At 44.1% G+C, this 26,252-nt stretch overlaps 1 protein-coding gene across 1 annotated transcript in view; it reads left to right on the forward strand.

Annotated features, from left to right (window-relative positions):
* The window catches only part of UVSSA (UV stimulated scaffold protein A), a 129,417-nt gene that overhangs the window by 23,672 nt on the left and 79,493 nt on the right, over positions 1-26,252 (forward strand). Inside the window, 1 exon segment of the mRNA XM_068275698.1 lies at positions 2,154-2,282. Within this exon segment, the coding sequence (XP_068131799.1) occupies positions 2,154-2,282 (129 nt within the window).

Raw genomic sequence — 26,252 nt, forward strand, 5'->3', positions numbered from 1 at the left:
TCACTCAGACTCGGGATTACCGCTCTGAGCTGCGGATTTCCGTCCTGAGCCTGACTCGGGATTATTGCTAAGGAGGTTAAAGGTTAACCACCCTGGCGTTCTATTAAGATCGCCAGGGCAGCTGCATGAGGGTTTTTTTTAAATAAAAAAAAAACTATTTCATGCAGCCAACTGAAAGTTGGCTGCATGAAAGCCCACTAGATGGCGCTCCGGAGGCGTTCTTCTGATCGGCTCCGGCGGCCAAAAGTAACACGGAAGGCCGCAATGAGCGGCCTTCCGTGTTTTGTTTACTTCGTCGCCATGGCGACGAGCGGAGTGACGTCATGGACGTCAGCCGACGTCCTGACGTCTGCCGCCTCCGATCCAGCCCTTAGCGCTGGCCGGAACTATTTGTTCCGGCTGCGCAGGGCTTAGGCGGCTGGGGGGACCCTCTTTCGCCGCTGCTCGCGGCGGATCGCCGCAGAGCGGCGGCGATCGGGCAGCACACGCGGCTGGCAAAGTGCCGGCTGCGTGTGCTGCTCTTTATTTGATCAAAATCGGCCCAGCAGGGCCTGAGCGGCACCCTCTGGCGGTAATGGACGAGCTAAGCTCGTCCATACCGCTAAGGTGGTTAATAAATGTCAGCCTCCATATCCCTCTCACTTCGGGTTCCCTATAGAAAGGGACTTTAAATAACTCATAATGCAGATTAATTAATTTAGAAACCTATACAAAAAGCTGTTCTTGCTTCATGTAAAGGTGGCCATACACTCATAGATTTGCAGCAGATTCGACCATCAGATTTCTGTCAGATGCCTGTCAAGTCCAATCTGACAGGAATCCATCTGATGTGTGCCACACACTAGGAACATATTTCCAATAGATTTCAGAATGAAATCTATTGGAAATCAATCTAAATGCAGCAGATCGACCTAGATTTTTCATCCTGTCAGTTAGATCAAATTCATCGAAATTGATTGAAATCGGCTACAAATTGATCGGCTAGGGAATTTGATGGAATCGATTTCTGATCGATTGATCACATTTTTAGAATCAGTCGATCGATGGTTGAAATCGACCAGTGTATGGGGCCCTTAAAGAGGAACTGTAACGTGAACCCCTGGGGGGTACTCACCTCGGGTGGGGGAAGCCTCAGGATCCTAATGAGGCTTCCCACGCTGTCCTACGTCCCTCGGGGGTCTCGCTGCAGCCCTCCGTGCAGCGGTGACGTCAATATTTACCTTCCCGGCTCCAGCGCAGGCGCTCTGACGGCTGTCGGCTCCGAAGTAGGCGGCAATACCCGATCGCCGTCGGGTCCGCTCTACTGCGAAGGCGCAAGTCTCCGGAGTCTCCGGAGATCGGGTATTTCCGTGTAGTTCGGAGCCGACAGCAGCCACAGCGCCCCCGCTGGAGCCAGCAAAGGTAAATGTTGAAATTACAGTCGGGTCTGTCGCCGGCTGTTCGGAGGGCTGCAGCAAGACCCCCGTGGGACAGAGGACGGCGTGGGAAGCCTCATTAGGATCCCGAGGCTTCCCCCACCCGAGGTGAGTACCCCCCAGGGGCGTTTTTTAATGTTACAGAGTCTCTTTAAGGCCTGGGATCCTCTAGCAGTGCTTTTCTAAGCTCTTGTGAGTTGTAAAGCTCTTGCTAATGTAATGCTATGGGGGATTTTTTTTATCTTATCCCCCAAGTGGGATCACACCCAGAGCATTACATTAGCAAGAGCTTTCAAATCACAAGAGCATAGAAAAGTGCTGCCAGTGGGTTCCAGGCCTAATGCTCACTTCCACTAGTGGACTGAGAGACTGGTCTCCGGGTACAAATGAAGTGACGTCATGAAAGTGACAGTATCCTGTCCTCTCACAGGGAGGCCCATTCCCATGGTCCTGAGCACTAGAGATGGTCAATATGATGCAAATAATGACATATTGTGTGCAGCTTAGAACGAGGCCAATCGAAATTGACAGGAAGGGCTCCTGATTGGCCAATTCCAAGCTGCGTAGAATTGACATTAAACATGCCTGCAAGACATATTTCCAACCATCTCAGTGACCATCTCTTGTAAGCAGTAGTTCCTATATGTGGGAAAACTGTATAAATATCATTTCATTCTTGAATTCGGCGCTTGCTACTTGTATTGTTTCACAGTCTTACCAGTCATTTACTTCTCTCAGGTCTTTACGAAGGCCGGCGTCACAGATGAGAGCCTCAGGTTTGCTATTGACCTGAAGAAGAACTTGGAAGCAGCAATGAAGAAGAGTAAGGAGATGAATATCGAGGTCCAGCCTAGAGATGGAAGGACGGTGAGTAGTATGACAATCAGTGAAGGCTTCATACAATTCTCTCCCTGCTCAGGGAGAAGATCCCTGCTGTCTGCTACTAAAGCTTCTGCTCTACTAAGTACAATACATTCCTTATAAATTTAGGGCCTGGGGTATGAAGAAATGTATTGCACTCAATGCTGGCAGGCACATGGCAATAGATAATAGCAGCCATGGCAACTGCAATTGGGCTCTGGATCAGAGAGGGCTCAGTTAATGTCTTAAAGTGAATTGGAAGTCTATATTTAATGAAAAAAATAAAAATATAAATTTCAATGGGAAATCACTTGTTCAGCCTACCATTCCCGTTGATTTTAGTGTTCACTGGCAGAATTTAGTAAAAATCAATATGGAAAAAGAAAGCTATTTATGCTGGTTTCCATCTTGACTGCTTCTGTGATGCCAAAAGTGACCTCACTTCTGCCCTTTTTTTTTTTCTTTTTTTCTTTTCAACTACGCTCAATGTTTATTTTCTCCGCCCTGCTGTCCCTCCCACAGCAAACATCAACCCTGACAACAAGCTTACATCAATCCTCTGGATAAACAAGGAGCAGACTGGTGTTGTACTTTGTTTTCTGGTTGAACTCGATGGACGTATGTCTTTTTTCAACCCAAATAACTATGTAACTGTAATGTGTAAATCGCCCTTAGGCCCCGTTCACATCTGAAATCACAAAACGATAGCACTAGCATTTTGCGCAAGTGATTTTACCGCAATTAGCATGGTAAAAAGTCACAGGACACCTCTGCAATGCAGAGTGATCGCGATCAGCGCTTTACTAAGCACTGTACCGCGATCGTCCCAGAATCGCTGCAAAAATGCTGCAGGCAGCACGTTTTGCGATTGGCGCTAATCGCTAAATATCTGCAATTGGCACCAATTGCGGCAGTAGAACACTGCCATAGTTTAGAATAGCACTACGCTTTAAAAAGCGCTACTGCTTTGGCGATTAGCGGGAATTGCCCACTAATTGCCCTAGTGTGAATGGGTCATAAACCACGATCTCCCCCCAGCCTCAGACCACACATTCTACATAAACACCCCCCACCCCAATCATTTCTGCTACTCAAACACTGGTGGCCAGTTTTATGCGCCCTCTAACAGGTGGTCATATATTTAACCTGCGTGGCTAGTTCGAAAGAGACGGTGTAACAGGGATCAGGGCCGGATTTCTACTTTTTATGTATGTGTGCAGCTCAGCCTGAAACAACACACGGAATGAAGGACAACAGGAGTAAGAGGACAAATTGCCAGCGCATAGCCTACCTACTAGCTTTGGTAAAGTAAGAAGCAGAGCAGAAGACTACTGTCTGCTAACTGTATCAGAAGCCCAGAGACAGAAGATGCACTGTACACACTCTGCTGTAGGAAGTCAGTAGAGGGGGCGGACCTTCTCTCCGCAGAGCATCATGTTTGGCAGCTTTGGCATTCTATATGTGCCATTGCACCTCAGCGTGCAGCTACCCGCCCCTGGTTTTCACTTGGGCATCCAGGCAGCCTAGGTTGACTTGGCTCAAATCCGGCCATGCCAGGGATGTCTGCTGACCACCATCCACACTCCCGTCCCAGATCCTCTATTGCTTCCTATTGCAGATCTCCGCACAGCACTAGAACACATGCAGGATGAGTTTGACATGTTTCTTATGACAGATGGCAATACGCTGTAACTGCTTAGAATTTATACCGGTTGGTGCGGCGACCATTCCGACATAGCTGTAAACTTTAGCCGCGCTGGTATACAACTCTACAACCGACAGTGTATAACCACCTGTCATAACAAGCCACATATGAAACTCATCCCTGCATGTGTTCTAGGGCTGCTGAATTGCAAATCGGAAACGGAATCGCAAAACGGATTTGCAGTGTGCAGGGAGCCTAATTCCTTCCTTGTTTTGGCGATCCTCTGCTTCAAATGTGTTTTGAAGTTCTAAATGCTGATCTACTTATAAACTAGCTGCATGTTGGTTGTAGCTGTATAAGTGAATTTTCTACCAGGAGATCAGTGTGACAGCCAGGCAGTCAGCGGTTTTTAGTGCGAGGTCAACAATGACGTGAGTATAGGTCTACATTATGTGGGCACCTTGTAACTGAGAAAAACCTAATTGAGAACCGTTTAGTTTACTTGATAACCACTAGAGGGAGCAAGGTGCACACGGAATCTTATTCCTTTTTCATCCACTGATATGTTCTACAATGGTTTCTCAACCTCATTTGACATGTATCCCTTTGTTAGTGATGCTGTTTGCCCTGTTGTGAGTGGCATCACCTGCAATTACGCCTTGACACACCCATTCATAAGGCCCTGTTCACATTAGCGTTTTTTACGGAACGTATACTGTACAAACGGAACGGATGTGAAAGGATCCAATGTTAACCTATTGGGCCGTTCACATGCGTCCATTGTTACGGATACATTGTTACGGATACGTTCCGGTCCCTGGACCAAAAAAATGCAGCAGGCCCTAATTTTCCGGACTGTTCTGCCTATCGTAACGGAACTGGACACATAATGCTGCTTCATTGGGGCAATGGAAAACAGAACGTTTCTTCACACTAGTGAGAAAACAGACTGTTCCATGGGGGATGTGGGGACGTGAACCTGAGCGGTGGGAGGGTGCAGCAGCCAGGCGGGTGGGTGTGCGAGGGTAAACCGGGCCTTAAAGGGATACTGTAGGGGGGTCGGGGGAAAATGAGCTGAACTTACCCGGGGCTTCTAATGGTCCCCCGCAGACATCCTGTGTTGGTGCAGCCACTCCCCAATGCTCCGGCCCCGCCTCCGGTTCACTTCTGGAATTTCTGACTTTAAAGTCAGAAAACCACTGCGCCTGCGTTTCCGTGTCCTCGCTCCCGCTGATGTCACCAGGAGTGTACTGCGCAGACACAGACCATACTGGGCCTGCGCTATGCGCTCTTGATGACATCAGTGGGATCGAGGACACGGCAATATAGGCGCAGTGGTTTTCTGACTTTAAAGGAATACTTAAGTCAAAAAAAAAAATGACATTTACTCACCTGGGGCATCCCTCAGCACCCCGAAGCTGGATGGTGCCCTCGCAGCCCCGCTCCGATCATCCTGTCCCCGCCGGCGGCTACTTCCGGTTCGGCGACAGGCTGGGAACGCGGCTGATTTTCCGCGTTCCCAGCCGCTGCTATCACTCTCTATGCTGCTATAGCGTACATATATATATATATATAGATAGATAGATAGAGATATATATATATATATATATATATATATATATATATATATATATATATATATATATATATATATATATATATATATATATATATATATATATATATATATATATATATATATATATATATACAGATATAAGGCAAACAGATACGGATGGCTCTGTGCACATTGGCAAATGAATTTTAAAAAAATCAGATCTGATCACCAATGGATCGTATCGGTTTTCACTCCGTTTGCCAGCCCAATGTCAGCGGCAGAGGCTTCCTCTTCTTGCGCAGTGATTACACAGCGTATCATGTAGTCACATGACGCGAAAGAAGACGGAAGCCTCTACCGCCGGCCTTTAGGTATGTATTTAAAAGGATACTGTAGGGGGGTCGGGGGAAAATGAGCTGAACTTACCCGGGGCTTCTAATGGTCCCCCGCAGACATCCTGTGCCCGCGCAGCCACTCACCGATGCTCCGGCCCCGCCTCCGGGTCACTTCTGGAATTTCTGACTTTAAAGGAATACTTAAGTCAAAAAAAAAAAAATGACATTTACTCACCTGGGGCATCCCTCAGCACCCCGAAGCTGGATGGTGCCCTCGCAGCCCCGCTCCGATCGTCCTGTCCCCGCCGGCGGCTACTTCCGGTTCGGCGACAGCCGTCGACAGGCTGGGAACGCGGCTGATTTTCTGCGTTCCCAGCCGCTGCTATCACTCTCTATGCTGCTATAGCATATATTATTTACTTAACTAGTGGTAGCTGCTCTCTAGTGCATCAATACACCCCACGACTGTCCACGCTCCTCCACCTTGTTTGTGTGCTGCAGAACCATGGAAATGCTGCATGCCCCCGGGCACCTCGGTGCATGCAGGGAGATGTAGTTTATTAGGGTAATTACATCACCCAGTCACTTGATGTAGCCACAGTAATGACTACATGCCATGGCAGAGGAGATTCCTGAGCTGACACAGCTGAGGGATCAAATGACAAAACTGATTAGTCCCAAATGAATTAGACAGGCTAAATTCTCTAAATATATACAGGGTGCATTTCTCTGTTTTCCTTTTGTCCTGTACAAGAGTTCAGGTCAACTTTAAAGGATACCGTAGTGTTCATTCTATTTTAAAAAAATGACGCCTCCTGTGTGTGTGGGAAGTTTGTGCAAATGCTTACCGCACCTCCCGTGCCCCGGCGTCACTCTCTGTTCTCCTCCAATTTGCCTCGTTCTTTCCCTCCTGGTCGGCGACCTCCAACCCAGACATACTACGCTTTGCATGCACAGTATGTCCGCTTCGGGGGAAAGAACGGGGCAAATTGTAGGAGAACAGAGAGTGACGCCAGAGCATGGGAGGTGCGGTAAGCCTTTGCACAACTCCCCAGACACAGGAGGCGTCCTTTTTTTAAATAGAATAAGGTATCCTTTGAGGCTGGGTTCACAATTACCTAGCGTGAAAAAGTAGTGTTTTAGGATGGTGCGTTTGCGATTTTCTATTGCGTTTTTACTCCATTGTTGGCGCGTTCTAGTTTACGTTTTTTTTACACAGGTGCATTTTTCAAGCGCTTTGCGTGTGTTTTAATGCATTTGCGGTTCGCTAATGTAAAAAGCATATGCGTGGAAACACATCAGAGGTTTTTACTTTTTAATTAGACGCATGAAAAACGCTCTGGATATGCGTTACCATAGACTTCATTATGTGCATTTTGGCAGCCAGCCTGCATATTATGCAACACTACCAGCATTTGCGAAACGCATACTGTAAAAATGCATTAAAACGCAGCTTCTTCTGCATCCCATAGACTAACATTGCTGCAGAAAACGCAGCATTTCCCGCTACGCTAGCGTTTCTGCTATGTGTGCACCCAGCCTAAATCATTTCCCTCTGGAGCGTGTCATAGCTGGCAGCTCTATGTGTATGCATCTGTGCGCTTTAACCACTAGAGGGTGCTCTTGGGGAAGGAAGGTAAGCTTCACTCCAGACAAACGCCAAGTCCTTTTCCTGGCTGCACGCTGACCTGAAGGGAGTGAGTGCTTTTAAAAAGGTGCTGCATACTGGTACGGGCCCTGGTGGTTTATAATCTGGGTTTTGGTAATCTCTTTATATAATCTCCCCATGTCCCTGTGTCACTGCGCATGTCCAGCACTGACAGCCCTTAGGACAGGACGCAGGACGCACCAGGGGGCGGGCCGGCCGGGGGGGGGGCGGGTGTGTGCGTGCGGCGGACGGGCGCACACATGCACGCTGTAATGCTGCGGCGGTGACTGACCTAGAGCCTGTTTTTAAACGGGCTTAGGTCGCCTAGTTGATAATATATTAAAGCTGATTTACTAGTCATTCTGAAAGAAATCATTTAGTTCAGCTTTTATGTTTTCAGTAAAGACTGATTAAACCTTCACTCTAGGCACAGATGTTTTACTAGATCTGTGTAGTCATTAGCCAATGTCAAATATACTGCTTGTAAACTGCATGGCAAGGAGCCCAAATCCTGGCCACTCTATGCACCACTGACTGGCTGTGCTATAGGCTGAACACTTCTCTAGACAGATTTAGTCTGTGCAGAACTCCCTTGTATTCTGAACAGTGGAGGTGGTGCAATTAAAGGGCATCTGAAGGGAGAGTTATATGGAGACTGCCATCTTCATCCTCTAATTAGCATTGCCAGGTGCCTGATTTCTGTGCTGATCCACAGCCTCTAATACTATAAGTCACTGGCCCAGAATGAGCATGTAGATCAGATGCTCTGACTCCACTGGCTGCGTGCTTGTTGCAGGTGTGACTCAAAAACCCCTAAAGCCGAAAGCATGGCAGGCAGTCAACTGGCATTGTTTTAAAGGGGAACTGAAGTAAGAGGTATACGGAGGCTGCCATATTTATTTCCTTTTAATCAATACCAGTTGCCTGGCAGCCCTGCTGGTCTATTTCTCTGCAGTTGTATCTGAATAACACCAGAAAGAAGCATGCAGCTAATCTTGTCAGATCTGACTTTAAAGTCTGAAACACGTGATCTGCTGCATGCTTGTTCAGGGGCTATGGCTAATAGTATTCGAGGCAGAGGATCAGCAGGGCTGCCAGGCAACTGGTATTGCTTAAAAGGAAATAAACATGGCAGCCTCCATATACCTCTCTCTTCTGTTCCCCTTTAAGGGAATGAAGATTTCAGCCTCTGTATTACTCTCATGTCAGGTTAGCCACTGCTGCTGGTTAGGATCAGGCATGGAGATAAGTTCTGCAAGCTCTGGGAAAGTGAACTCTGTGTTTACTGATAAGAACACAGTACTTATTGTCGTAGACACTTTTCCTTTAAACTTACTTCACGTATTCATCCCAGATCAGTAAGTGAAATAGAGGAATTTAACCACTTCACCACTGAGGGGTTTTACCCCTTGACCACCAGAGCAATTTTCACCTTTCAGCGCTCCTTCCATTCATTCGTCTATAACTTTATCATTACTTATCGCAATGAAATGAACTATATCTTGTTTTTTTCGCCACCGATTAGGCTTTCTTTAGGTGGGACATTATGCCAAGAATAATTTTATTCTAAATGTGTTTTAATGGGAAAATAGGAAAAAATGTGGGAAAAAATTTATTATTTTTCAGTTTTCGGCCTTTATAGTTTTTAAATAATGCATGCTACTGTAATTAAAACCCATTAAATGTATTTGCCTATTTGTCCCGGTTATAAAACCGTTTAAATTATGTCCCTATCACAATGTTTGCCGCCAATATTTTAATTGGAAATAAAGGTGCATTTTTTTCAGTTTTGCGTCCATCCCGAATTACAAGCCCGTAGTTTATAAAGTAACAGTGTTATACCCTCTTGACATAAATATTTAAAAAGTTCAGTCCCTAAGGTAACTATTTATGTATTTTTTTTTAAATTGTAATTTTTTTTTTTTTATTACAAAAAAAAAAAAAATTGGGGAGTGTGGGAGGTAAGTAAATTTTTTGTGTAAAACTAGTTTATTTGTGTGTAAAAAAAAAAAAAAAAAAAAAAAAAAAAAAAAAAAAAAAATGCTTAGGGTGTAGTTTTACTATTTGGCCACAAGATGGCAACAGTAACTTTTTGTTTCATGCGACCTGCAAGCGTCCTTCCGGACGCTTGCAGGAAGTAGAAAGAGGCTGGGAGTTTGTTATTTCTCACAATGATCGCGCTGCTCAGCCGAGCGGCAGCGGATTATTTCGGGGCTTAGATCAACGAACAGGAATGGATTTTTCCGTTCGTTGATCTCTGGGCGAGCGGGCGGCGGCGTGTTTACTAGCGGCGGGCGGGGTGTTTACGAGCGGGAGCGCGGGCAGCGGCGGGAGCGCGGAAAGTACGGATTTCTCCGTCCCTGGGGGTTAAAGGATGGAAAAAGGGACGGAGAAATCCATACGGGCGGGGGTAAAGTGGTTAAAGAGAAACTCAAGTGAAAATAATGTAATAAAGTGCTTAATTTTTACAATCATTATGTATAAATGATTTAGTCAGTGTTTGCTCATTGTAAAATCTTTCCTCTCCCTGATTTACATTCTGACATTTATCACATGGTGACATTTTTACTGCTGGCAGGTGATGTCACTGGAAGGAGATGCTGCTTTATTTTTTTTTTGGGCAGTTGGAAACAGCTGTTACTTCCCACAATGCAACAAGGCTCCCACAGTGTGTTGACAGGACAGGACCTCAGAGCTTTGAGGGGATGACATCACACTGTGGGAGGGGTTTCACCACAATATCAGCCATACAGCCCCCCACCATGATCCGTTTGAGAAAAGGAATAGATTTCTCATGGGAAAGGGGGTATCGGCTACTGATTGGGACGAAGTTCAATTCTTGGTTACGGGTTCTCTTTAAGGCATCATCCCCCACAACACCTTACAAAGCCTGAAAACTGGCTCCTTTTGGTCATGTAATCTGAGATTCTAGACAAAATTATTAGCACATTTCACACTACAACGGTAACAGCTGATCACCGTCTTTACTAAGCTTCAGTAGAATCCCTTTATAGTAAACTCCAAGGGACCAAGAAAAGTAGTTTACTATATCAGAAATTGTCATATTTATCAAGCACATGAAGTATAATCGTACTGGATCCTCATTCAGTCAATAATTGGGAGACCTTTTTCTTTTCAGTGCTTCAGCAAGTGAGCACAGACAGTGCACAAGCTAGATCACAATGCTCAATATGCAGAGATTTGCATGCAATAATCACACAACAGCTTGCACAGGAAAGCATAAGTCTTCCCATTTATTGCAGATACAGTACTGATAGTGTGCACCTCTGTCCACATATCTATGCAGCCTGGATGATGCTACAGCCATGTCTGTGGACTTGGGTGATAGGGAAATTGAACTGGAAATGGTTAATATGACTGCCGTAACATATTTGAGTCCTAAATTACATTTTCTGAATTTCAGGATATGCTCCTCTTTAAATTGAAATTCCGACTTTGTAGAAAACCAAAATATGATATGCATTGCTTCTATACAGTTCATTTCCGGTCTGTGGCTTGCTGTGCCTGGAGGATGAAATGCTTATTTTTTATACATATAAGTATGCAGTCTGTACTTTTTAAAGTGGATCCAAGATAAATGTTTACACATTTCATAATTGTGCCCCTAAAGGTGGCCACTAACAATACAATCTTTTTCATCCAATCTTACCATTTCTATGTAATATAAGTGTAAACTGAGTGAATATATTGAATGGATAATTTAAAGGGAAGGTTCAGGGAGGGTGGGCAAAAAATAAAAATCAAATTCCACTTACCTGGGGCTTCCTCCAGCCCGTGGCAGGCAGGAGGTGCCCTCGCCGCGGCTCCGCAGGCTCCCGGTGGTCTCCGGTGGCTGACCCGACCTGGCCAGGCCGGCTGCCAGGTCGGGCTCTTCTGCGCTCCAAGGCCCGGAACTTCTGCGTCCCACGCCGGCGCGCTGACATCATCGGACGTCCTCTGGGCTCTACTGCGCATGTAGTAGTTCTGCGCATGCGCAGTACAGCCCGGAGGACGTCCGATGACGTCAGAGCGCCGGCGTGGGACGCAGAAGTTCCGGGCCTTGGAGCGCAGAAGAGCCCGACCTGGCAGCCGGCCTGGCCAGGTCGGGTCGGCCACCGGAGACCACCGGGAGCCTGCGGAGCCGCGGCGAGGGCACCTCCTGCCTGCCACGGGCTGGAGAAAGCCCCAGGTAAGTGGAATTTGATTTTTATTTTTTGCCCACCCTCCCTGAACCTTTCCTTTAAGCAGGTACTTTTTATATTACATAGAAATGGTAAGATTGGATGAAAAAGATTCTATCATTAGTAGGCCAGCTTTACTTATATTTTATAGGGTATTCCTCAAGCCAAATACTTTTTTTGTTGTTGTTTTAATGCCCTAATTGCCTATACACTAAACAAGCCTTGCCGACAGCCCCTCCAGCACCTAGGCATTCTGAGTCCCATGTAGCAAGTGCTTATGGGAGCTCAGCCTGGGGAGGAGGATGCGTTTCCTGAAGGATAAGGGAGGTGTTACCAGCCGGGAGCTGCTGAGATTTCAGAGGCAAGGGGGTGGAGTGGGAAGGAAAGAGGAGGAGAGAGAAGTGGAGTATTCACAGGCGGAGGGGAGGAGATGCAGAGCAGCTTGCCTGTGTGTAATGATGACAAGCAGAATATGGCTGCTCTCATTTGATCACAGGAAGAAATAATCATATAATGTTGAAGCTGTTTGCAGCTAGATTTACTGTGTAAACCATTGAAACTTTAGATAAGATATATAGACAAGTTACTTGCTATAGTTAGTTCTTCATCTTGGATCCACTTTAATGGTCTCTGTAAAATACTTGCCAGTATCCCCCTGTAACTCCCTTCACCCTGCACTCTGCAAGTAGCTACACAGAGCAGATGCAACTCTGAAGGATTAATCACCTGCTCTAATCAGAAAACTGATACACTCCATACTCACCCATCTGAGCTATGGATGTGGCTTTCTTCACACTTATAGCCAAGTTGAAAATATTGTTGAGAGAATAACTTTTGATCTACAGCTCTGGAATGAGAGAAGTTAGGGCCGGTCCACGCTTGGTGGGCATTTACCGCCAGCGACCGGAACTCGTCAGTAAACGCTCCCTTTCAAGTAAATGGGAGTGTTTGTATCAGACGGCGGGTGTCGTTTGCGCAAACGTGGCATTCCGATCCCGATTTCCCCCGTCGTTTCTTGCGGCTTCCAGGTTCGATTAACCAGCGCGTCTTCATGTCTTCCTGCGGGGAGGAAAACCGCAGATCGGGACGCCGCCAATCACTGCCGAGAGCCCCCGAAAGAGTCGCCGCAGGGATGTGACGCTGGAAGACGGCCGTCTGAACCAACCCTAACTTTTTTATCTTTTAACGGGAAAGAATCCGCATTATAAGAAGGTGCATTAAAGGACAGCTATTGTGAAAATGCATACATTTAAATGTACGTTTCTCCCAGAATAAAATGCACTACCGATTACTTTTTTTTTCTCCTACGTCACTGTCACTTACAGTAGGTAGTGAAAATCTGACAGGTTTTGGAATAGTCCATCTCATCATGTGGGATTCTCATTTTTTTTTTCTTTCTTTATAAATGCATTTCCTAAACTTCAGTTGCCCAGTCCAACTGTCAAAATAGTGTGCAAGTGAGTAGGGAGGCTGGCTGACATCTTTGTATAGGTCCTTCCTCTCCAGGGAGTGCTTTTGTAAAGAATTAAGGCTATACTAAAGCTGGCCACTAACGGTCCAATTTCTAGCGAAAAATCGTTCGAGCGATCAGAAATTCTGATCGGATTGGTTGTAAATAATCTCCATTGATAGACACAATCGATTATGAACGAGTGAAAAAAATGTCGCCCGAATGAATTTTCGTCGAACGAAAACTTGGATTTTCTTGGTGGTCGTGATAGATAGGAAGCAATTATTGGTCAGTTGATGGTGTAGTGAACGATTTTTCGTCCGATCAGAATTTCTGATCGCTCGAACTATTTTTCGCTAGAAATTGGACCATTAGTGGCCAGCTTAAGAATCCCCTGGAACCACCTAGAGCGATTTTTTTTTTTCGGCGCGTTTAGGGAGGTTTTCAAAACGCTAGCGATTTCCCTAAATGCTCAGCTAATGTTAATGGATGGGCCAAACTCCACTGGAGTGATTGCGATTACCAAAATCGCAAACGCAGGACATGCAGCATTTTTGACGGAGTGATTTGCTAGCGTTTTTACATTACTGCAGACTGTAAAAAAAAAAAATTGAAAGGACCAATCGCTGGCAAAAAGTTAACACTTTTTAAAATCACTACAAAAATCGCCAGAAAACGCTCAGGAAATAGTTTACAAAACTCTCTTTAAAAATGATAGCTATTGCGATAGCGAATTGTAGTGGGTTCCAGGCCAGAGGAGATGGACTAGTCTAAAATCTGTCAGATCTGTCAGCTTTTTGTTACCTTTTGTGAGAGCAATATAGGAAAAAAATTTTAATTTTATAGTGCATATCAATCTTGGAGAAAAGTATATTTTTATATGTATGTATTTTACATTTTACAACCATTTTAGAAAATAAGAGAAACCTATTATAATCTGGGATGCCTTCTGTTCAGCAGAGGATGAAAGCAAATGCAGAAATATACAGGAATCTTCATAAACAGGCCATTATTTTCCGGACAATGCTTGGTGGAGTGTTGTTACCAAGTAAATATCAGAAATTGCTGGAATTTGCCCGATAAGAGGCAGCTGGCTCTGCAATTATAACCCTTATTATTTGTTCCCCGCCCAGTTGGCTTCTATTTTCAGATTCTTGTTTTCTAATGATACCGGGTCCATAATCTAATATGTGATAGAGCAATCAGAAATCATTTAAGAATCTAAACAAAGCTTTTCTCCCTGGAGAGAAATTAGCATCTCCCTGTCTGATGGGATCTTTTTCTTTTTTCCCCCCTCTCCTTGTAGCTCTAATGCATCTGGGCTCCATATCAAATTCAGTGAAATTGGCCATGAAATTCATTGCCCTGTAAATAAAGACAATTCAAATGATAACAAAACTGAGTGCCATTCCATTCAGGAATATACAGGGGGTAATGAAAATGAATGTTTGCAGTTAAGGTCTTCAGTAAACACTTTCTTCTGGCTCACTGTTTAATGGGCTTTCTTGTGAATCCTTTTTTTTGTTTTTTTTTTTGTTTCTTCTCTCTTTTTCTTTTTTCCCCTTATGTATTTTACTTATCTCAGATAGTCAAAAATGCATAAAATCTAGGTGCTTTATATGTTTTTTATTCATTCATTTGATATATATTTATTAGTATATATATGCAATTTGCGTTATTGTATGCATTTTTATTATATTGCCTATTAGAGAATGAATATAAGCTTAAATGACAACTGTAGTGAGAAGTATATGGAGGCTGCCATATTTATTTCCTTTTTAAGCAATACCAGTTGCCTGGCTATCCTGCTGATCCCCTGCCTCTAATACTTAAAGCCACAGACCCTGAACAAGCAAGCAGCACATCAGGTGTTCAACATTATTGTCCGATCTGACAAGATTAGTTGCATGCTTGTTTCTGGTTTGTGATTCAGACACTACTGGTATTGTTTAAAAGGGAAATAAATATGGCAACCTCCACATACCTCTCACTACAGTTGTCCTTTAACCACTTGACCTGTGAGGGGTTATACCCCTTTACGACCAGAGCAATTTTCACCTGTCAGCGCTCCTCTCATTCTTTTGCCAATAACCAATTAGGCTTTGTTTGGGAGGAGCAAATTAAAAATGACAGTTATATACCCCCTTGACATACCTATTTAAAAAGTTTAGTCCCTAAGGCAACTATTTATGTATTTTTTTAATTCTCTATCTATCTATCTATCTATCTATCTATCTACTGTTTGGGTACTAGAGTTTGTGGGAGGGAAATAGTTAATTTTAGGTGTAAGTGTAGGTATTTTTTATCAAAGTGTGTTGTGATGTAGATTTACTATTTGGCCACAAGATGTCCTCAGTCATTATTTCTGATTCGCGTACGTAAGGACGTGAATCGGAAGTAATGCGTGGCCGTGTAACAGGAAGATACAATGATGCAACAAAAGGAGATGATGTTGGATAAGCAGCAACTCAAGTGAAAACTACTTGAGACACTATGCCGGTGCCTTGCCTCAGCTGGATTGCTCATACAGCTTGTATCCCATTGAACGTAAAGAAAGAGACGGCACTTCACTGGCTGCAATCAAAATGCTGTGTATTTCACGAACAAGAACACTACATGTTACGGAGGAACAACCTCCTTCATCAGGTGTAAAACAGCATTGAAACATACCCAGCCACATATATATACAAACACATATAAAGGACCACACCCTTAGTGGATCCACCCACCAATACATTAACCCTGCGATTCCAGGTTATGTAATTCAAACGGTCATATGGCACTCCTCATCGGCTACCAAAAGATAAATAAAAGACATAGAGAACTGACCGTGTATCAGGCACTTCCGATAGGGGACTGCCACAAGACCACCTGTGAATAAAACATGCAATTAAAATTGATGTACATAACAACCTTTACAGCAATATTGCACTGTTGCATTTTATACAATGACATATAGCACTACAAAAAACATTTCAAGGGCAGACGTTCATTCATCCCCCTAGGGGATACAACATCCAAGTCATGGATCCATCGTGCCTCTTTTTGTTTTAAAACCTTCTCTAAATTCCCACCTCTATTAGTGGGTGTAACAGCCTCTAAAACACACCATCTAAGCTGTGCTGCATTGTGTCCCGCTGCATCAAAGTGTCTGGCAACAGAGGTGTCATAACTGCCCCGCTTTCCTTCTGCGAAGTTACTAATGGCCCTCTTGTGCTCCTGTATGCGGGTCCTTACAGTTCTAGTGGTTTCCCCTACATACATGAGCCCGCACGGGCATTTAAGCCCGTACACTACCCATGTAGTAGAACAGTAATGTCGCCCTTTGATCTCGATATTACGGCCTGTGTGAGGATGTCCGACAGTGTTACCTCTAATAATGGCGTTACATACATTGCAGTTAAGGCAGGGATAGGTCCCCGCCCTACCTGTATTACTCAATTTCTTCATAGGGGCGGTGTCAGTGTGTCTGACCCTATCACAGATAGTTTTACCTCTTCTGATGGAAAAAATAGGTTCCTCCTTGAACAATGCTCCCAACTCTCTGTCATTACTGAGTAATGGCCAAAACCTGCGTACCGTGTTCTTGATCAGCTCAGTGTTCTTCCCCAAGCTGGTAACGAAAGGTATGCCTTTAGATCTCACCTTTTTAACTGTACTGTGTAGCAGAGCTGACCTCTCTATGTCACCAACTTCCTTTCTCACAGCATCAATTTTTTGGGGATTGTAGCCCTTTTGTGTGAACTTCACAGTTAAAGATCGGCCTGCTTTCTCGTAATCTTCATCCAATGTACATATGCGTCTTGCCCTGAGGAACTGCCCCCTAGGAATGGCTTTAACTACATGTTTGTAATGATGGCTGTCAGGGCGCAATAAATTGTTCCGATCCGTGGGTTTACGGAACAACCTCGTCACAAAGTGACCCTCAGAAATTTTCAACGACACATCCAAGAAATTAATGGTGTCCTTAGATACAATGATGCAGGCATCTAATAGATGCCAGCGTTCAGTGATTCAGGGACTTAGATTAATGAATGGGAACAGAGTTCCCATTCATTCATCTCCCCGCTAACCGGCGGAAACGGTGGAGCGGGCGACAGCCGCCCGCTCCCATTAACTAACTTTCGTGGCCCTGCAACTTCAGATGATGTCTCCCAGGGCGTGATTATACTGCACCTGGTGCACTAAGTAGTTAAAGGGAACCTGAATCGAGTAAAATTAATTAAAATAAACACATGATGCACCTGCAAATTAATTTTACATACTTACCTCACCGTTAGCTCCTCTCAGAAGCTCACCATTTTCTTCTACTGATTCCTTCCCGTTGAGAACTGAAATATCAGTTGCTGTCATTTATAACTGACAGGACAACTGATATGCAAGGTAATGTCCATGTTTCTCTATGGCTCAAGTGGGCAATATTAAAGTCTAACAGTGAGTTGACCAGGAAACTGTTACGGGGTTATCACCATTTTTAAAATGGGGGACGGAGAATTCCATTGATCACAGTGGACAAACAGGACCCGGGAGAGGAGAAAGATATAAGTAGACTACACGGGGGGCAAGTATGACCTGTGTATGTTTTTTACTGTACTTTTAATTTTCACTTCAGATTTGCTTTAATAGGCCAGTTTGAAAATTATTTGTGGATTACTGGAAAAGTATTAGAGCTCTCCAATACGGAGTCAGAATTGTTCCAGAATTAAAAACGTTGCTTTCAAATGGCTATTGTCTCTGGGATAAAATGGGAAAACATTATTAATTGAAGCATAGGTGAAGGGAAAATAAAACGATGAAAAACACCATTTGTATCTGTTATCATAATCCTTAGGACTATACTGGAATCCCTTAGGGACCTATTACACCAGCCTCCTTTACACTTGCATTTTCTGATCGCTGCTATTTGCTGATCGCAAGGGTACGCTATACCATGGTAATCGTGGAATCTCTTTTTTTTTTTTTTTACACCTCATCGCAGCACGATTTTTGGTTTAAAAGGGCCAGAAGTTTGAAGTAAAAAAATGTTAACTAAAAGTTACAAATATAGGTTTAAAGCTTTTACTGTCTTAGACCTCTTTCACAGTGCGACGTTAAAGTCACACGTTAGAAAATGTTTTAACGTGGACTAACGCACAGCAATACTAAGTCTGTGCGACATTCACAGTGCACACGTTGCGTTGTGTGTAACATGTAGCAATATTTAGAAAGTGCTGCATACTGTGCGTTTAGCAATAAATCTGCTGCGTTGTTTGTGTTGCATATGCTCAGTAATTTTTTTTTTTTATGTGACGCATGCGCCGTTTTCATTCCATCACTGTGCGCCGAAAACGGCGCACCAAACGCAGGGCTAAAGAATGTTCTCTAACGTCCAAGTCATAGTCTTTCAATGCATTGCATTAGGAGCACGTTATGCGACCTTAACGTCACATCAAACGCAACGTCCCACTGTGAAAGAGGCTTTAAAGTAAACCTGAGACCGGTATATAAAAAGAAAATGTGTATATATACCTGGGGCTTACTCCAGCCCACTCCGGCCTGATCACTCCCTTGCTACCTGCAGCCTCGGCAAGTTGCCCCAGAAAGTCCTCTGATCCGGGGCATACTGTGCAGGAAAGTACAATACATGTGTTGTGTTATGTAAGTAGATCAAGTATTTATGTACTTATGTATACCGGTATGTGTTTTTTTTCCCCTGGCATAGTATGGCTAGTCCTCCTGCTTTAAAAGGAACCTGAAGTGAAAATTAAAATAAAAATGAAGTGAAAATAAACTTATGATATAATGATTTGTATGTGTAGTACTGCTAAGAAATAAAACATTATTAGCACAGATACTAGCCTCATATTGTTTCCAGCACAGGGAGAGTTAAGAAACTTCAGTTGTTTATCAATGCAAAAGAGTTTCTTTGAGCTCTGCCATGTGGACAGCACAGTCTTTTAAAGCACTTATCTCAACTATCTCTCATTGTTTCTTCTTTGTTTATGGTTTTTCTGCAGAGAAAAGTTTAAAAGTTCATTAACCTGCTCTGTGAAATCATTTAAAATGCTCAGTGTATTGTGGAAACTGCAATTAGAGAACTAATAGATTTAAGCCCATTTAAAAATGGTCTGCAAAAGCCCCCCCCCCCCCCCCCCCCCCCTTTCCAACTGCTCTCCGTGCAGAACTGGCGCAAACGCACGGACCCATGGACACAGAGACAGGACACAGGGACACGGGACTTATAGCATAGGATGATGCAATGTTCTAAGAAAAAAAGCTATATAACTGAAAATAAAAATATGACACTATTTTTTTTTTTTCAGCTACTAATGTTCTATTAGTTATCTGTATTACACAACCAATTCATTACATCATGAGTTTTTTTTCGCTTCAGTGTCCTTTTAATATTTATGCAATCAATTTTTTCATTCTGTGTCAAATATCTGAATATTAATGAGAGAATTTTTAGACTAGTCAAAAACCTGTCAGATTTTACATTTGCACAAAAATTCAATTGCAGAAAGACCTAAACAGTAGATGCAATCTGTAATTGTAATGCTGCTTGGCTACCTGGCTAGTTTTTTTTTTTCCTGGCCTGAGCTAATTGATCTTTCAAAATAAAAATCAGTTATAACAAAATAGTTTGGTTTAGGCTACATTCACACTGTGACGTTGTGTTGTAATGCAACGTTAAAGTCACAACGCAGCATTACAGGCAATGAAAAGTATGCTTTCCTGTACCTGGTAATGTGTGAGTTACCATAATGCTACTCATTACAATGCAATGCTAACGTCGCACTGTGAACGTCCCATAGCCTTATCATTGCAGTGCAGTAAGCTTATAAGCCTTTATAACGCGCGACCATAATGTCCCACTGTGAATGCAGCCTGAAGGTGTTCATTTTGTTTTGCTAGGGTCTTCTGCTTTTTGTGTTGAATAGTGTTAGGTGTCAAATATATTGTGAACTTTCAAATGTAAAGGGCAAAATAGGTGCTGATTATTTGTAATGTAATAAATTGTAGCCTAGAGCTTTACAATTTTCTTAATTTTTTGTTTTTTGTGCAACCTGGTCAACTGCAGGAATGAATTGTATCCCAAACCACACTGCTTAAACATACTTAACCCCTTTTTAGAAACCCCACTTTTTTCTTTTTTTTAATTTTCTACCCTAAGATGACAGTGCTTTAATAACTCTATAATGACACTGTTACTTTCAGTAAAATGCCAATATACCCGTATATCCTCGAATATAAGTAGACCTCATGTATAAGTCAACCCAGGACCGGATTTACCATAAGGCACTGTAGGCACTGATGATGAAAAGGCGGCTTACTCTACTCCCAAAGTGCCTCTTTTCCTCCTTCCCTATGCAGAGTACTGATGAGAGTGTAAATGAGAGGTTACTCGCTTTTGGTATTCCACAGATGAGATCTCCCTTCAGTCAGGGGCACCTCTAGGGTTTTATACTGAGGTTCCTGTAGCTACCTAATACTTGGGGGCACCTTTAGCTACCTAATATTGAGGTTACTTCTGGCTATCTAATACTAATGGGCACCTGTAGCTACCTATGACGGGCAAGGGAAGTAAGGGAGAAGTGACAGCTGGGACACTTTGGTGGGGGTTTGTAGATTAATAGAGGGCGAAGTCTATGGTGCCAGGAGATCTGTGCCTATAGGCTCATGTGGGCTAAATCCTGCCCGAGTCAACCACAACATTTTACCCTCTAAAACTGGATTTTTTTACTGACTCAAGTATAAGTCTACTCAGCAGAGTTAATGGCTGCACTTTGGGACCAGGAGGGGTTAATGACTGCACTGCATACAGTATTGCAGCCTTTAACCCTTCCTGATGCTTAAAGAGAATCTGTAACTTTAAAAAGTGGCCATGGGGGGTACTTACCTCGGGAGGGGGAAGCCTCTGGATCCTATCAAGGCTTCCCCATCCTGCTCCATCGTATGGTGGTCTCGCTTGGCCGCTCTGAACAGTGGCCATGTAAATATTTACCTTCCATCGCAGGCGCAGTAGCGGCTGTCTGCTCAGAATCAGGCGGAAATAGCCGATCCCAGTTGGGTCCGCTCTACTGCGCCGGTGACTTGCAGTAGAGCGGACCCGACTGGAATCGGCTATTTCTGCCAGATCCCGAGCCGGTACTGCGCCTGTGGTGGAGCCGGGGAAGGTACCGTAAATATAGCCTGACAAATTGTCGACTGTGGCTTATGAGGGGCACAGCGAGACCACCGTCGGGCAGAGGAAGAAGGGGGAAGCCTCGTTAGGATCCAGAGGCTTCCCCCCCTCCTGAGATAAGTACCCCCCAAGGGCACTATTTAAAGTTAGAGTCTCTTTAAAGAGGAACTCCAGTGAAAATAATGTAATAAAAAAAGTGCTTCACTTTTACAAAAATTATGTACAAATGATTTAGTCAGTGTTTGCCCATTGTAAAATCTTTTAAATCCCTGATTTACATTCTGACATTTATCACATGGTGACATTTTTACTGTTGGCAAGTGATGTAGCTGCTGCATGCTTTTTTGACAGTTGGAAACAGCTGTAAACAGCTATTTCCCACAATGCTGCAAGGTTCACAGACAGGAAACTGCCAAGAGTACCACGGTCCTCAGAGTTTCTTGTGGGAGGGGTTTCACCTCAATATCAGTCATACAGCACCCCCTGATGGTCTGTTTGTGAAAAGGAATAGATTTCTCATGTAAAAGGGAGTATCAGCTACTGATTGGGATAAAGTTCAATTATTGGTTGAAGTTTCTCTTTAAGTGCAGCCAATAACTCATACAGACCCCCAAGTTCAGCAATTATTCACTCCCCTTCCTGCAGCCCAGTATTTTCCCCCTGCCCATATCCCTGTTAATTGTTGTGGCCAGGACTTTCAGACCTGAGTTTTCTTGGCATTTCTTTGATCAACAAAGTGTCACTTTCCAATTTGTAAATTGCTGCCAATGGGAATGTCACTAATAGTACACACATTGCTCAGTGCTCAGTGGTGTTTGTGTCTCCTGTTCTGTAAGTCGACACCTTTACTCTTATTTAGTGAGTCAGACCTACATTTCTAGACTCATAGTTGAGTATATACAGTAAGCTAAAATAATTATTTTTTTTTTTTTTAAAGAAATAATCCGTGTTTCATCCTGTGCCACTGATGCTATACCTAGTAAGTTAGGTTTTACGTTCGTTATGAATAATCGCCATAAATGCGCTGATCTCGCTGTCTTCCTGGAAGCTGTGAGCTGGTGCTCTATCCATGAATCTCCCAGTGCTCAGGTGGAGGCCTCCCCTCTCTGGGATGGGCTGGGATGGAGGAGCTTTGGCTGAGTAGACGCACATGAGATATTGGCATGGCAGAATAATTTGCAAGGCCTTCAACTGAAGGGTATTAGCATATAAATAGCAGATGCGATGGCCACCATCACAGCTGAGTACATTTAATTTTTAGTTTATAAGACGGAATGGGTTTTTAAATGCACAGCCATCAAGCTGGCTGAAAGACAAATGAAGTTGAGAATTCACGTGTCTGAGGACATCTTCCACGTCTTTCAACTTGTTTATGTCAAGTCAAGAGGTTGTTGCAGGACAAGCATAGTTTAGTTCGGGCAAGCCGCAAAGTAATTGAGGTTTCGAAAATCAATTAAAGTAGGTGTCCACCCCAAACTACTCATTTTGTTTCATTGAACGGGGTTGTGGGCAGCCAGAGGGTGGAACTGTCTTTTTAAAGAGAACCATTCATGATTGGGCATCTGTAGTGATCCGAATATCTGATTAATAGTTGTTACAGCGAGACATTACTAGCCAGGGAGAGATGTGACTTTTCATAGAACTTCAATAATCTTCCTCTGTCGGTGATCTCTCTTCTCTGAGAAACTAGTTATTAAAGGTGCAAATCTGCAGTTTGCCCAAAAAAGTGCATTTAATTTCTGCCATAGTTAGCAAAGTAGTACTGTTTTCCCAAAAATAGATGTGCTATGGCTTACTTTCGGGAGGGCTTATATTTTTGAGGGGTATAAAGTCTGACGCTATGCTAGTATATGGGGGGGTATGCAGTCTCTTACCGCACCTCTCTTGTGGCTACGGTTCCAGTATCCTAACATGCCCTTTGTCCCAGTTGCCGCACATGCGCTGTATGCTGGGTTGGCTCCATGACCACCGGGGGACGCATCAGCGCGCACGCACACTCATTATGATGAGAGGAATGTGGTCATGCACCTGACCCAGCATACAGCACATGTGTTGTGACCGGGTCAAAGGATGCCGCCCATGTTGGGATACTGGAGCCATTTACAGGCAAATGGAGGGGGACCCAGCCACACGAGAGGTGCGGTAAGAGACTGCACATCGCCTCATACACTAGAATAGCATTTGATTTTCTACCAGTTTACAGCTAGGGCTTTTTTGGGGGGGGAGAGCTTATTTTTGGGGGAACACGGTAATTGGCACTTCCCCACTTTGAGGAAAATAGGTGACCATAGGCAAGTGTAACGATCGGTGTCAGCACACAGAGAGAATCTGATTATTGATGATCTGCAGAATCATCAACAATACAGATGTATACTTGATTATGGATGATCTGCAGAATCACCAATAATGCAAGTATGACTAACCTCTGGACACCTAATGAAGTGTGTTTGGTGCAACTGTAGGCTATCTCCCGTGGGGCGGGAGACACAGATAACTTAGGTCAGAGACCACCTGAGGAGCAGGTGGCCCTCGGCTGTGCAGGTACTATCTCCTTAAAAGAGGGGATATAGATATTCTGGCAGCCAGTAATTCCCTGGTAACCTGGTGATGAGACTGTACTGCAGCCAGGGGACTCCTAAGGGATAGAGGCCACTGGCTGCACTGCAGGAAGGACTCTCTGAAGAGCGAGAGGTCCTTGCAGCTAACTGACACTTGGTGGATTAGTGTCACGGGTAGTACAGACAGACTGAACACTGGAGGGATGAGTGACAGTCAGAAGGTTCGGGCAGGCCAGGTCGGCAACACACGAGCAGACAAGGTACAAAGACAGAAGGCTGATTCGGTAACCGGGTACAGGCAGAGTTGGCAACTGGTAGGCAGATAGGCAGAGGTACCGAATCAGAAAGCAAGAGAGAGGTCAACAGAGCAAATGGTCATAACAGATATAAAGCACAATCCTAGTCTGGGGTGTGAGGTCCTTGGTCTCGACACCCAGGAACTAGTCTAAGGAATAGCACAGTATCCTATGCTTGGGTGTGAGGTCCTTGGTCTCAACACCCTGGAACTGGTCTAAGGTATAACACAGCAATGACACAGTAATCCTAAGCTTGGGTGTGAGGTCCTAGATCTCAGCACCCTGGAACTGGTCTAAGGTATAACACAGCAATGACACAGTAATCCTAAGCTTGGGTGTGAGGTCCTTGGTCTCAGCACCCTGGAACTGGTCTAAGGTATAACACAGCAATGACACAGTAATCCTAAGCTTGGGTGTGAGGTCCTTGGTCTCAACACCCTGGAACTGGTCTAAGGTATAACACAGCAAATAACAAGAGTGTAATCTGGCTAAGTGTGAATTCCCAGGTCCACCTGGTTCTAACACACTGTGGGATCTGACTGAAGTCTGAGTGCTCACACGTAAGTATTCGCAACGGCAGACAACCAGCAACTGACAGGCAAGATGTATATATACTCTAGCGCTCCTCAGCACCGCCCCCAGCCATTCAGCCAATCAGGAGTTCCGCTGGAATCAGCTGATCGTCCTGGTCAGCTGATACCTCTCCTGCTGGCATAAAGGTCCTGCCTTCTAGCGCGCGCGCAGCTCTCCATCTGTGTGCACTAGAAGGCCCAGGCAAACCAGACGCATGCTGCTGTGCGGAAACCGCCGGTCTGAACGCGGAGACAGCCGCCCCGCCGCCAGACCACGCGGGCATCTCCGCTATTCATTACAGCAAGTCCCTATTTTTATAAAAGGGCATTTTATAAATTGGCCTGCTTGGTGCCTCTTTGATGGAAGTGCCATATGTCCCAGTTGATCAGCAGCTCCGTATTAGGGCAGGGGTTGCAGGTTGCCATTTTAGAGTAATTATGATTAGCCAGTAAAACTCACTGCCACCATAATAATGCAGGTGGTTCTTCATAAATATAGTACTGCTAAAGAGACCATCTGCTAAAAAAAAATATAAAAAATAAGTGGCAACCTGATAGCAGATCATCACTTTATAAAATGGGCCATACAAGTTTTGATAAACACCCTCCCATGGTGTGATGTGTTAGCCACGGCTATGACAGTTTCCCTTCTGTGAACCTCAAAGCATTGTGGGAGTTGGAGTGTTAAGCAAAGTACCTCCCTCTGTGCATAAAAAAAGCCTATAACCCTATCAGATTGTTAGTGGGCATGTAACTGAATGTTGTGGTGATTGGTATTTTTATTGGAAATGCCTTCACCTGGTGCTCACATTGCCTCGTGTATATATCAGATATATGCCTATTCCCAGCCTGATGCCGGTGCTGCCTTTAGACTGCACACACAGGACCTTAAAGGGGAATTTCAGCCTAAACAAACATATTAGTTATGTTTATTAAAATAGATAGGTGATATAATCTCTTACCCACCCTGTTTTAAAAGAACAGACGAATGTTTGTGATTTCATGGGGGCAGCCATCTTGTTCATGGGGCAGCCATCTTTTTGGTTGAAAGGAGATGACAGGGAGCAACTGTCCTGTGTGCTGATCACCCCTCCCAGCTGCACACGCTAGGCTTCAAATCTCCAATTCGAAATTAAAAAACAAAAAAATTGCACCAAAACAGCAGAATGAGAACAACAACATCAGAAATCCCATCATGCTTTGCACAGCATCAGGGGAAACATGCAGCTAAAAATGAGACTTGGGTAAGAAAAACAAAGTTCTGATGCTATGAAACTGTTAAAGAAACACCAAGCATCTTTAATGCTGCTGAGTAGATTTTTAGTCTGGAGGTTCACTTTAAAGAGGAACTGTAACCAAGGATTGAACTTCATCCCAATTAGTAGCTGATACCCCCTTTCCCACAAGAAATCTTTACCTTTTTCTTGAATAGGTCATCAGGGACATATGTATGGCTGAAATTGTGGTGAAACCCCTCCCCCATGTGTGATGTCATGATCATGTTCCTGACAGTTTTATGTCTGACAAACCTTGTTGTGTTGTGGGAAATAACAGCTGTTTCCAACTGCC

This window comes from Hyperolius riggenbachi, chromosome 1, assembly GCF_040937935.1.
Source record: "Hyperolius riggenbachi isolate aHypRig1 chromosome 1, aHypRig1.pri, whole genome shotgun sequence".
NCBI lineage: Eukaryota > Metazoa > Chordata > Amphibia > Anura > Hyperoliidae > Hyperolius > Hyperolius riggenbachi.